Raw genomic sequence first — 12,448 nt, forward strand, 5'->3', positions numbered from 1 at the left:
GGGATGATTAGGAAAAGAAAATTGATTGGCCAGATTTAGAACCCGCCAAACTGCGAGCCACCAAACTGCGACGCGTTGTTGCCAGGCGTAGCTCCGCCGAACACGTTCGGGGCACCACCCGCCGTCGGTCCATTGCCGATCATGAGCCGCCCACCAAGGCCAGCCGGGCCCAGCAGCTGGTTGGCGCCGTCGCTGCTGCCGCCAGCACCGCCACTGCCGCTCTTCTCGACCTTGAGCTTGAGCTCGCTGACCTCGGTTGTCAGGGTATCGACCTTGACCTGGTACTCGCGCACCAGGTTGATAAAGTACGGCATGGCCTCGTTGGACAGGCCATGGCGCCAGGCGAGCTCCATGACGACGTCCGAGCGCACAAGGTCGTAGCATGTGTACAGGCATGCCGAGAAGCACGACGGGTTGCCCGACTCGACAAAGTAGCGCAGCAGGTCCTCGGCGATCTCGGTGCTGCCCGACTGGCGCGCCGTGGTCATTGCATCCTTGTACAGCTTGTCCTTCTTGGACAGGTTCAGCGACTGGCGCCAGCGCTTGGCCTGGTTGTACAGATGCGCGGCGATGCGCCGGAACTCGAGCAGATCGTGCTTCTCCAGGCGCTGCGCAAGGCCGATGCCGTCAAAGTTGTCGTGGTTGTCGATTGAGTTGCGCAGGCCGACAAAGTCCTCCTCCTCGATCAGCAGGTCGTTGTAGGCCTCGTTGACCGACTTGTTGTTGGTCGACTGGGCTGCGACAAGGTACTTCTTGATCAGAGGGATGTTGTCGGACTTTAGGAACATGCTGACCACGCGCGTGTGGTCGATGCGCGGCATCATCACGTTCAGCAGATCGTTCAGCAGCAGCGGCTGCTCGGCCAGATAGAACCGAAGCGCCTTGTAGTACAGCTCAACGTTCGACACCTTGACGATGATGTCCTTGAAGCTGGCGTGCTCCCAGGCATCGGCCGAGTGCTGGATGATGGTCGTCGCAGCATTGTCGAACTCGTCGTAGTGCACGTACAGGAACACAAGCTCAGGCCACAGGTGCGCGGCCTCGCAGGCACGAATCACCTTCGGGATATTGATCCGCGACCAGTACAGCTTCAGGTGGTCCATGATCTGCTCGGGCTTGTACTTGCAGTACAGGATCGCCAGCTCAGTGAACATGCCCATGTGCGCGCGCTCCAGGCCGAGGCCGTTCTCAATCAGCGAGCAGAGCTCATCGATGTAGCCGCCCTGCTCGTACTGGCGCACCAGCGGCTCCAGCTCCTCGGCGTGCACAATCAGATGCAGGCCGCAGATCTGCGCCAGGCGGAACTCTTTCTCAGCAATACAGGCCGAGTTGACATCCTTCCACACCTGGGTTGAGTTGGCCTTGCGACCACAGTCGACAGCAGCCTGGTAGTCGCCGAGGCGCACCAGAGTCGAGGCAAGGCGGGCCCAGTTGGACACGTTCTGGAACAGCAGGCGCGCGGCCTCAAACAGACCCTCGTCGTAGCAGCGGTCGCCGACCTTTTGCACCTGCGCGATGTTGGGCCCGCGCAGCATGTCCTCAAGGTCAGACAGACGCTCGGTCTTTGCGTAGGCAAAGAGCAGCTCGGACTCAACAGCGGGCTCACGCACCTTCTTGCGCGCCATCAGCAGGAAGCGCACCAGGTCGTCGAACTTGCCCGCATGGGACGAAACATCGATGACCTCGGCGTAGTTGGTAGCATCGTCGGCACGCACGTACGAATCAATTGATTCCTTGATACGCAGGCCCTCGAGCTGGGCCTTACCAAGGCGGCTCCACACCTCGGGCTGGTCGCAGCGCTCGGCATACTCGTAGGCGCGATCAAGCGAGCCAACGTGGTCGATGAGCACACCAATGGCATCGGTGTTGACCTCGAAGCGCTTGTAGATGTTGAACGCCTCCTCGTGCAGGCCGTTGTTGATGCAAATCTCAGCAATGTCCGGAGCGTCGTAGTTGCCCAGGCGCTCAATGTAGTCGGCCACACGCGACGGGTCGACTTTGACTGCAGTCAGAATAAGCAGGTTCTGCAGGTTGTTGTTGTTGCTGAATGGCGTGTCCTCCAGGATGATGCGCTCCAGCAGCTCGATCAGCTCCTGCGGCAGACCAGCAGCCATGAATGCCTTGACGCACACCGACACCTCCTCGGGATCATCGGCCTCCGGCAGGCTATACGACACGATCTGGTCGATGAGCTGGCGGCGGTGGCTCTGGTTCAGCACGTGCTGGTCGTCGCCCGACAGCGCCTTGCTCCACAGACCCAGGTCGCGGCGCTTGATCAGATAGCGCGACTGCTGCTTGAACATGCTGTTCTCGCTGGTCAGGCGCAGCAGCTCGTCGTCGCACTGGCCCTGAGAATAGGCCAGGTATGCTAGGCTCGGGTCGCGCTTCTCGCTGTAGGCACCAATGACACGCGGGTCGTACAGCTTGTTGCTCGACAGGAACTTCTCGGGCTCGTAGTTGCTGTCAATGTAGATCTTGGCCAGAGCGTTGTAGACCCCCGGGTCCTGCGAGCCCTCGGCAGCCTTGGCCTCGAGCCAGCGGTGCAGGACCTTGAGGCGATTGCGCTTCTCGACCTCATCGACAAGGTCGCTGATCGAGAACATGCCAGAGGTCGACGAGATAAGCGACTTGACCACCGACTCATCGCAGTCGACATCAAGCAGGGCACCAACGACCTGGGGCAGACGCGACGGGTTGACCTGCTGGACATAGACTTCGATGTACTTGTTCATGCCGTTGGAATACAGGTACAGAACCAGATCATGCACGTACTCGAAGCGGTCGCACACAATGATGAGCGGCAGCTGGTCGGGCAGCGACGCCTCCTTCAAATAGTTCTTGACCTTCTCGGCATCATAGTGGTCATTGTCGCGCACCACACGCTCGACCTCCTTGATCTGACCGGTCTGTGCAGCAGCCTGGATGTATTTGAACACGACGGCTGGATCCGTGGTGACATTGACGACCGAGCCCAAGTAGTAGTACAGGCCCTCGTTGCAGCGGTAGTTTTCGAACATGTCAATCAGCTTCTGTGCGCCGAGCAGCTCGCTGTACTTTGTCGCAACCTGCACAACAATCTGCAGATTCTGCGCCATGTTGTGATCGAGCATCTGGCGCAGCACCGCCAGCGAGTCGTCGACCGACAGGTTGCCAAAGTAGCTAATGAGCCACTCGCCATTCAGCACCTCAGTGTGCACAGCTACGCGCTTGATGTCGTCCAGGTTGTCATAGAGCTCAAGAGCACGCTGGTACAGACCAGCCTTCTCAGCCAGCTGTGCAACATACGGGCGGTCAAAGTGCGAGAACATGTTGTTGCCGAGGATGGCGTCGGCGACCTGCGGTGCACGCAGCAGGTTCATCTCAAGCAGCTTGGTCTGCAGGTGGGCCTCCTCCTCCCTGTCCTCCTTCAGGGCATCGAGCAGGAACCGCGTGGTCTGCTGGACCAGGTTCTGGCTGGTGAACACGCTGACCACCTGGTCTGCAGTGACTAGAGGCGGGTTCTCCTTGACCAGCGACAGCGCAAAGTCGCACGCCTTGTCGCCGTCAATGCGCGTGATCTGCTGCAGCAGAGGGACCCAGTCAGGCGTGTAGTTGACCTTCTTGCAGTAGAGCACGATCTTGTCGAACTGGCCCGACTGCGCGAAGCAGATGACGACCTTGTTAGGCACGTTGGCACGCAGATATATCGACAGCGCCAATGTCGAGTCGTGCTGCATGACAATGTCACCCAGCTCCTCGCTGCACTCGAGCTTGTCCTCCTTGAGCCATTTTTCCAGCAACGCCTTGCGGTTCGATGCCAGCACAGGGCGCGCAAGCTCAATGGACTCGTACCGGTTCAACTCGCCCTTCTCGAGGATTGTGGCAAAGTACTGCAGGATCGGCTGCAGCTGGCCCGGCGCACTCTGCAGGTTTTTGAGCTGGTCGATCGTGTTCTCGGTGCGCAGCATTCCACGCGGCGAACTAGCGGCCATTTTTGCCGCCTCGTTGTACTGGCCCTGCTGCATCAGCTGCTGGAACCGCTGCACGTACAGCTGGTCGGCGCCTGGGAGGTTGGCGCGCGACGCCATACGGAACGCAAGCTCAACGTTCCCCGAGTTGGCCAGGATGTACGGAATGATGGTGTCCTCATTGACATTGACGGACAAGACCTGGCCCTTGCGGTTGACGCCAATGATGCCGTTATCGTGCTTGGTCGTGACAAAGACAGTATCACCGGAGATGCGGTTGGTGAACACGCACGCTCCGGTCTCCAGGTCGTACAGGTGGATAAAACCAAACTTGGTTACCAGGTACACCAGCTCGTACTTGGGTCCAGCTTGCATCGAGACCGGGAAGTCGTTGACTGCCTCGGGCGGGAAGAAGATGTCGACGGCGCGCTTCTGGAATGGCGGGTTGCCCTCGACGTGGTCAATCTCGACAATGTGCAGCTTGGCACCAGCGGCACTGCGGGCAGCAAAGGCAAACACCTGCGTTGGCTGCGAGGCTCCCTCCAGCCAGATCTCTGAGAACTCGGCAGCGTGCGCCTCGATCGGCTGCGACGCGCCCCGGTCCTTGTTGAACAGCTGCATACTGCCAACAACACGGCCCTGCGGCGCCGAGATGCCAATCAGTGCCATCCAGTTCATCTTGGCATTGGTAGTGTAGGCAATGATTTGCGTGCCGGCTAGGTTGCCGTGCCGGTCAAACTGCTTCTCGGGCGACGACGTGCCCTCGATTGACCAGTGCAGCACGGAGGTCTCAGTAACCAGCGCAATGTCGAACGGGGTAATCCAGCGCCAAAACTGCACGTCCTCAGTCATCAGACACGACTTGACTTTGGCCTTCATCTCCAGGTTGAACACCTGCAGATTGCGTCCGGCCTTGAGCGCAATGATCTTGTTTTCCGGGTTCATAATCGCAGAGTCCGCTGTAATCGGTCGGCGGAACGTCTTCGAGGTGTCGTCCATGTCCACAATGCATACCTGCTCGCGCTGTGCTGTCTTTTCGCGGATGCAAATGAATTTGTCCGACTGAAGCGTCAGCGTGTTGAAGCTGATGTTGCTGACGTCAATTCCCAACTCGGGGAGCTACAGTGTGAATAGTGTGCCCTTGTCAGCAAAAAACGACATGCTTGCTCTCATCTCGTCCGCATTGCTTATGCAGCCTCATCTGGAGGTCCAACCCTTGTCTAGGTGTGAAATTTACCTTGACGTGCTCCTGAAACGTAATCGGCAACTGATCGGCCATTTCGGATTTTGCTCAAAAGGGTCTTCAGTTGGAAAATAGAGTGGGACGAGAGAAATAATATATAACTTGAAAGAATAGAAGAAAGCGAAAGAGGGGGTCGAGAAAGGCGGGGCCACAGAGGCAGCGCGGACGACGTAAGATACCGCCGGGAATGCGCCCTGGCGCGCCTTGGCGGGCTACTTTTCCCGCACCGCCGCTGCTCCCCTGGTCCTGAGAGTGGGGCACTGAACCTGAGTTTCGATCACTGGTGTCACGTGCGACTTCCTTAATTATGCGGCTCGACTCGGTTGGAGTTGCTCATGCATAGCAGCCCAATGCGGAGCCACACCCTGTGGAGTCAGGGAACGAGAGCGAGGTGCTGAGTATACCGATATGTGGAATACCCACGGAGGCAGGTAAAGGACATACCGAATTGCTCAAATGTAAACTCAGCTGAAGATTCCTGCTGCAAGACTGACCTGCAAAGCCATAGGTACTGTGTATTTCAAGAATGGCCCAGTAGCACAAAAACACGTGCAAAGAGACGCAGATATGCAGGAATTGGTTTAAAGACATGATTACACTGGTGGGCTGTCGGACTCTGTTGCTTTACAAAAGAGATGCGATAGCCACATCATCTCCTGTGAACCAAGTAGGGAGCAGACAGAACTACAGTTATATACAATGCTCAGCGATGACTGGTTTCCAGTATTCAGTGGGCTCATATACAGGTGATATTTCCTATAATCTACCAAATTCATTGTCGTATCACGATTCGATAATAGTGAAGTGGCAACCTTCCGTAATCTCTACTGGTAACTGAACCCAGGTTAGAAATAACATGCTCCCCTTCTCATTAGCATATCGCCTAACCAGGGACCAAGTGTCGGTACGCCCTTCTGCAGCTTAAATAAGCAAAGTATCCCATGGGTATCAGAAGAAATTCTAGTAATGCGCAAACACCAACTATTTGCATATTCGAAGTTTAGCAGCCGACTATGTGCATGTCTCATTTCAGGGGGAAATAAGCCATGCAGAATAGTATCAGGCGATATGAGAAACGTTCTTTTGCTTCGCCGGTGCAAGTGCTTTTGTTGACGACCATGCCAGAACTTTGGGGGAGGCGGTCTTGTCAACAACGTTCGCAGCACTCGAGAAACTCAAAATGCAAACATTCATCCAACGGTGGGCAGTAGATGATATGCATTCAAGACTACTGCCCGCAGAGGAGTAGTGCTTTAGTTACCTGAGTAAACAAAGCAGGTCGCACCGAGTCAAATCGTGGTCAGGACAATATATCTCATTCCCAGAGCACTTGTTGACTATTCAGTGAGGGATGTGGGGACCAGTATAGTTGGTGGTCTGCATTTTCATCAAATAGCCCGTATTGGAGGCGGTATTTTCAGAAAACCCTATCCTCCAACTTCCATTCTAACCACGTTTTCCGGGTCATTTCTCCGTCCTTCTTTCGTCCTCCCTTCCCTCCCTGCTCGCATCCATTATTGTCCGGTAGCTCTGCCTATATATTCAGACTGCAACTCCTGTTTGCTTCAGAACTCCCGTATAGTTGGACATTCATACAAACTCACCTACATCTTTCTCACTCTCTTGCGCTTTTGTTTCTTCTCTCACGCCTCCCTACCCTCTCCTTACACACTCCATACATTCTTTCCTTCCCTCTCATATACCATTTCACGCACCAAAAATTCACAAAAATGAAGCTTCTCTGGACTTGCGTCTTGTTGTCGAAGGCAATGGCTAGCGCTAGCCCGTACTCATATGTCGCCAATTCGCCGGCATTGCCCACACCTGTGCTGGCTGAGGAGACGGGCTTTGGTGGGCATTCTGCTGTCCCCGCCCCGCCGGTTGCCACACAGATCATCGAGTTCAGCAACGTTCCAGCTCCGCCCGCAGTCGAGAGCCCGGCGTCCCCGGATTACCATACTGTCATTCCCCCTGCAACCCTTCCTCCATCTAATGGCCCTGCGATTCCATCTCTGACTGAGATTCCCGCCCAGCCTTCTGTTACCGAAGCGCCTGTTCAACCTACCATACCTGAGATTCCAGGACTCCCAACTGTACCCAGTGCTCCTGTTCCACCCTCTGCTACTGGTGTGCCTGCTCAGCCAGTTACTCATGGAATGCCTGGAATTCCGGCTGTTCCTGAGGTTCCTGCTCAGCCCTCCGTTACCGAGGTGCCCGCTGTGCCCGAGGTGCCCGCTCAGCCTGTCGAAACTGTGGTTCCCGGGATTCCTGCGCAGCCTGTTAATACAGAGTCTCCTGCTCTGCCGGTTCCTGGTTACCAGGCCAACCAACCATCCGCACCAGCTCCTCCCAGCGTTACATTTGTGGCCACTCCTCCGCCCTCAATTCCTTCCCCAAGCGCCCCTGAGGTTGTCCCATCAGTTCCATCGGCTGCTCCTTCTCAGCCTGCCGTTCCATCTCAGCCCACGCAGCCTCCAGCTCAGGGCGAAATCATTATCGAGTTCTTGTCGGTGAGCTCGGCTCCCCAGGTTCCAGCTGCTACCCAGAGCACTGGTGTTCCCGCTATTCCCGCACCGAGCACCTGTTCTGAGGAAGTGCAGTCGACTGCTTCGGTTGGGACCACTGTTGAACAGCCTTCCGAGGTCATGGTCCCTCCTACACCGCTTTCCAGCCAGCCCCCGGTTGTTGCTACCGAGCAGCCGCCCGCCACGCTTGTCATCGAGTTTACCGAACTGATCCCTGGTACTCCCTCTGTCGAGACTATCATTGAGCGCTCAACTCAAATCGCTAGCCCTCCTTCTCCCCAGCCCAGTGTGCCAGCCCCATCTCCGAGCAGCAGTGCCCCAGGGGTTTCCTCTGCAGAATCTACCTGCGTTAAGATCGAGGTACCTACACCTGAGATTATCGTCGATTATACTGAGGAGGCTAAAAGCCAAACCTCTGCTGATACCATTGTAGAGCGTACCACAGAGGTCGCTAGTGTCCCGGCTCCGATGCCCAGTGTTCCGGCTTCGCAGCCTAGCGCCCCTGTTCCCAGCCCTCCCGCCTCACAGCCTAGTGTTCCTGAGGCCCCTGCTCCAAGCACGCTTGCCCCTTCAAACCCGATCAGTTCTGCAGAGCAGCCCTCCGTCGTTCCGCCAGCCAGCTCCACTCCAGTCGAAGAGATCGATACTTTGCCTCCTGTCTACACTGATGAGACCGAGTGTGTCGAGATCGAGGAGTCCACGCCTACACCTGGTGTCATTCCGCCAGTCACTGTCACCGTCACCCAGCCAGCTGTCACCGTCACCACCACGGTTAGCGAGGTGTGCGTGACAACCCCAGTATCTAGCTGGCTCGCCCCGCCACGTGAGCTCCCGCCATTTGCGACTCAGTGGGAAACAGTTGTCTGGGAAATTCCGCTCTATCCCTTTGGTCCTGGACCGGTCATCTTCTCTACTGGGCCGCCTGCCCCCGCTCAGCCCCGGCCTACTGTGAGCCCTGTTCAGCCTAGCTATATCGCTTCTGTCCCCCGCCCGCCTGTTGAGGAGACTCTTGTCTTCATTGTCAGCCAGCCTCCTCAGATTATCCCCATGTATCCGACAAACACTGCCGCCGTTCCTGTCACTCCTCAGCCAGCTCAGCCGGTTCAGACCCTGTCAATAACCGTCAACGAACCTACTACATGCACGACATCGGTTGTTGTAAACTAAATGTCCCCGTCTAGGCATTTAGAACGCATGAGCGTACCAAAAAAATATCCCTCCATTCCCATTTGTTCGATATTCAATTTCTGCTACGCTTTCCCCATATCTCTAGCCACACCTCCATATCGCAACCCTCGCACCACTAGGTCTTTGATCGCGTTTTATTTTCTCATTTACTATGCTTTTATATTTACCACAATACCACAACATTTTAACGCGTTTTGCTTAATCCGAAAAGGGCATGAAGAGAACCTGGGCTCCACGCACACCGGCTGAGCAGTCGGCTATCACGACCAATCGGGATTCGGCCAGACCAGCCGCCGAAAAGAGCAAATATCTCGAGGCAAATGCTGAGAATGATGGCTTTGGATGGAACATGAGTGACAAGCCAATGGATCCTATGTACACCATTAAAAGGAGGATGGCTGGGATGGATGCAGTTTCGCAAAGCTCCTTCCTTGATCGAGTGCGGCAGGGGTCGATGCAGCCTGAAAAATCGCCAGTGACCAGCGTGCCACAGCCTAGCCATTCGTCGCCATCACCTGGAGCACCACAGCCGAAGACAAACCCATTCAGCCGGATTAGCAGCCCAGCGTCTGTGGCACCAGCCGTCCACGAGCCGACAAAAAAGAAACACAGATCTAAGGACAAGGAATATAGCGCGAAACACTCAAAGAAGGACAAGGTCAAAAAGGACAAACATAAAAAGTTGAAATTAAAGACGATCAAATAGCATATGTAACATCTGCGCAGCTCTATACCGTGTTTATATTGTTAATGGCTGCCTTTTGATATAGAGCTGACAATTGGTCCCATTTGATGCAGGCTATGTTGAACTGTCGTGTAGGCAATTTGATAAATTCCTATGGCTCAACGTTGCGTCGGAAAGAGGTTACTTAAACGAGATGCTTGCGCTGCGGTTCAGATCAATGCTGAGACCCTCCACTGTGGTGCTGCCGTTCTCTGACAAAATTTTGGCTGCGCTCTGCGATGCACCGCCAACCCTGACTGTCTTGACATTATCGACACCAAGCAATACGACTTTGGTGAGCTTGGGGGCCACTCTGTAGTTGCCATTGTCCTGTGAGACCGACAGCCTACCGTTCTTGTACTCCAGCGAGATCCAGCGATGCGGAGTATCGAAGGTCTCGCCATCATCCAGGTACAGCTTTCCCTCAGCACGACCACGCTCATCTACGGCAACGACAAGATAATAGTCGTTCTTGCGCGAGTCGGTGGTCGTCATGGCGGGGACCTGGGCCGGCAGAATCGCACCACCACGGACATGCACGTTGACGTGCTCCAGCGGGGCATCTAATGTGATTTCCTTGTTCTCGCCCTTGACTGCCTTGTATGTGTACCAGTCGTACCAGATGCCCTTGGGGAAGAACGCATCGACAGTGACTGCACCTTGAGTCAGCACCGGTGAGATCAGGAGCCCATCGCCGATCAGGAACTGCTTGTCAATTGCAGAGGTGGCTGCGATCTCGGGGTACTGGAACACGAGCGGGCGGGCAACTGGCCAGCCATTCTCGACAGCATGCTGGTAGTTGGTGTAGAAGTATGGAAGCAGGGTATAGCGAACAGTGAGGGCACGGCGGCTGGCCTCGGCCACAGACTCCCACCGGTAGAGCTCCTGTGGATCTTCGCCAATAGCGTTGTGGTTACGCGAGAATGGGTAGAAGGCACCGACCTCAATCCAGCGCGCGCACAGCTCCTCGGTTGCGCCCAGGTTGAAACCGCAGATATCGGCGCCGACCATTGGAATACCAAAGATGCCAAAATCCAGCATCGACGCAATTGACACATGCAGGTCCTTAAATGTAGACGCATTGTCACCAGTCCAGTGATTAACCAAGGCACCAGAACCTGCAAACGTGGAGCGCGAGAGCAAGAACGGGCGGATATTGGGGCGGTGGTTCGTCAAGAACTTGCGTGTGGCAATAGACATCATCAGTCCGTAGATGTTGTGCACGTGGTAGTCCAGGACGCCATTGGCATGCAGGGCTGTGGTCTCGATGGTCTTGTTGGAGAGTTCAGATGCCGGATTATGAATTGCATAGGGTGGCGCTAGAATCAGATTGCTGGCATTAAGAGGGCGGTAGACAGGCGGCGGGCTGGCCTTCCACGGATACTCAGGCACAACATCTTCAGGGATTCCTGAGCCACAGCTGCCAGTGCAGAAGTTTGCAGCTTCGTTCATGTCAATCCACATGCCATCAATTGGCAGCGCATCAAAGTAGCGCTTCAGCTCGCCACTCCACCACTTGTCGGCGTTGGGCGCGAACCAGTCCGGGAATGCCGTGTACCCGGGCCATACCTGGCCTACAAACACGCTACCGTCAGAATTCTTGACAAACGCGTCCTGCTCAAGGCCGCGTGCATACGGGCCGTAAGAAGAGTTGCGCTGGATGGCTGGGTCGGTCATAAGCACCATCTTCTGATTGTGCGCGTGCAGGTACTCGAGCTGCTTCTGCATCTCGCTGAGCGGGAAGTTGACTGGGTCAAAGGTGAAGTCGCGCGTGCGGTCCATGTAGTCGATGTCGGTCCAGGCCACCTCCAATGGGATCTCGGCCTTGGAGTAGTTGGCAATCACGTCGTTGACCTCATAGACGCTCTTGTAGCCATACCGGCAGTTCTGGAACCCCAGTGCCCAGTATGGTATGCGGTTCGGACAGCCAACCAGCTCCGTGTACTGGTCAATGACATCGAGTGCCGTCGGTCCGTTGAAGAAGTAAAAGTCGGCGGTGCCGCCCAGCACGCGGTACTGGATTGTGTTGTTGGCGAGCACAATGTCCATGCCGTGCGAGTTGTGCAGGTAGGCGTCGTGGAATTTGCCATTGCGCAGCTCCATGTGGATCGAATGCGAGCCGTAGACATTCTCCTGGAACGGATCTGCTGCATCGCGGTTCCACAGTGTCTTGATTGTGTTGGCGGTATCACGCCGGAACCAGTCGGGCGTCTCACCAATGCCGTAGATGTTGGCATTGCTGGGCAGGTTCGATGTCACTTCAATGTACTGGTCCTCGAAGATCAGCGGGTGACCGGTGGTGTCGAAAACTGTGTCCTTGCCGCGCGACACCTTGAAGCCGAAGCCATGCTTGGCGTCCTGGAAGTAGTTGAACTTGAGGCTCGCCTTGCTCTTGTTTGTCTGTTTGCTCGCATCCAGCTTCAGCACCGATGCTGGGATCTGGTACTGTTTGCCGGCTGAATCTTGCACATGCACATGCAGTCGGTCCTGGCTGTCAAAATCGACGTTGAGCTTCAGATCGCTAACGTCATTGCCATAGGCATTGCAAGGTTTGCCGGCAAGCTTGAGCGTGGCTGAGAACCCGCTAGCCATATCTTGTTTGGAGACGATCTTGTAGCCGGGGCAAGAGGCAATATTGCCGCGCTTGCCCAAGTCACTGTGTGCTCGGACAGCGATGGCTTGGACGAGCAGTGCCAGGATGCTGTACTTGAATAGCATTGACGAAGTGAAGGATGCTACCAGCGAGGAATTAGGCAGGGCTGAAGGTGCTTATGGATTATTAGGTAAGAAGAGAGAACGAATCTGCTTTAGCTTGTTGCTG

At 55.7% G+C, this 12,448-nt stretch overlaps 3 protein-coding genes across 3 annotated transcripts; 1 reads left to right on the forward strand and 2 right to left on the reverse strand.

The window, feature by feature from the left end:
• Nucleotides 1–35: 35 nt before the first annotated feature.
• DL89DRAFT_322910 (clathrin heavy chain 1-like protein) lies at nucleotides 36–5,319 on the reverse strand (the record flags this gene model as incomplete). Its single annotated transcript, XM_040891362.1, has 2 exons — nucleotides 5,185–5,319; nucleotides 36–5,066 (listed from the first exon to the last, which is right to left on the reverse strand). The coding sequence occupies exons 1-2, from the start codon at nucleotides 5,224–5,226 to the stop codon at nucleotides 36–38; spliced, it is 5,073 nt and encodes a 1,690-aa protein (XP_040743248.1). The 5' UTR covers nucleotides 5,227–5,319.
• A 1,464-nt stretch (nucleotides 5,320–6,783) lies between these two features.
• Nucleotides 6,784–9,056, forward strand: DL89DRAFT_162815 (uncharacterized protein). Its single transcript, XM_040883685.1, has one exon. It carries the CDS (start codon nucleotides 6,921–6,923, stop codon nucleotides 8,880–8,882), a length of 1,962 nt encoding a protein of 653 aa, XP_040743249.1. The 5' UTR covers nucleotides 6,784–6,920; the 3' UTR covers nucleotides 8,883–9,056.
• Nucleotides 9,057–9,697: 641 nt separating this feature from the next.
• DL89DRAFT_278331 (alpha glucosidase) lies at nucleotides 9,698–12,445 on the reverse strand. Its single transcript, XM_040889495.1, has 2 exons — nucleotides 9,978–12,445; nucleotides 9,698–9,938 (listed from the first exon to the last, which is right to left on the reverse strand). The coding sequence occupies exons 1-2, from the start codon at nucleotides 12,343–12,345 to the stop codon at nucleotides 9,769–9,771; spliced, it is 2,538 nt and encodes an 845-aa protein (XP_040743250.1). The 5' UTR covers nucleotides 12,346–12,445; the 3' UTR covers nucleotides 9,698–9,768.
• Between the last annotated feature and the right edge of the window lie 3 nt (nucleotides 12,446–12,448).

This window comes from Linderina pennispora (genome assembly GCF_002104995.1).
Source record: "Linderina pennispora strain ATCC 12442 chromosome Unknown DL89scaffold_7, whole genome shotgun sequence".
Lineage (NCBI taxonomy): Eukaryota > Fungi > Kickxellomycota > Kickxellomycetes > Kickxellales > Kickxellaceae > Linderina > Linderina pennispora.

What these genes read in the sequence shown, in the direction of transcription:
- DL89DRAFT_162815 (XM_040883685.1), top strand. Translation starts at nt 6,921, where the DNA reads ATGAAGCTTCTCTGGACTTGCGTCTTGTTGTCGAAGGCAATGGCTAGC.
- DL89DRAFT_278331 (XM_040889495.1), bottom strand. Translation starts at nt 12,345, where the DNA reads ATGCTATTCAAGTACAGCATCCTGGCACTGCTCGTCCAAGCCATCGCT. An exon ending in CTCGCTGGAGTACAAGAACG is followed by an intron (nt 9,939 to 9,977) that starts GTAGGCTGTCGG and finishes GCAACTACAGAG; the next exon opens with TGGCCCCCAAGCTCACCAAA.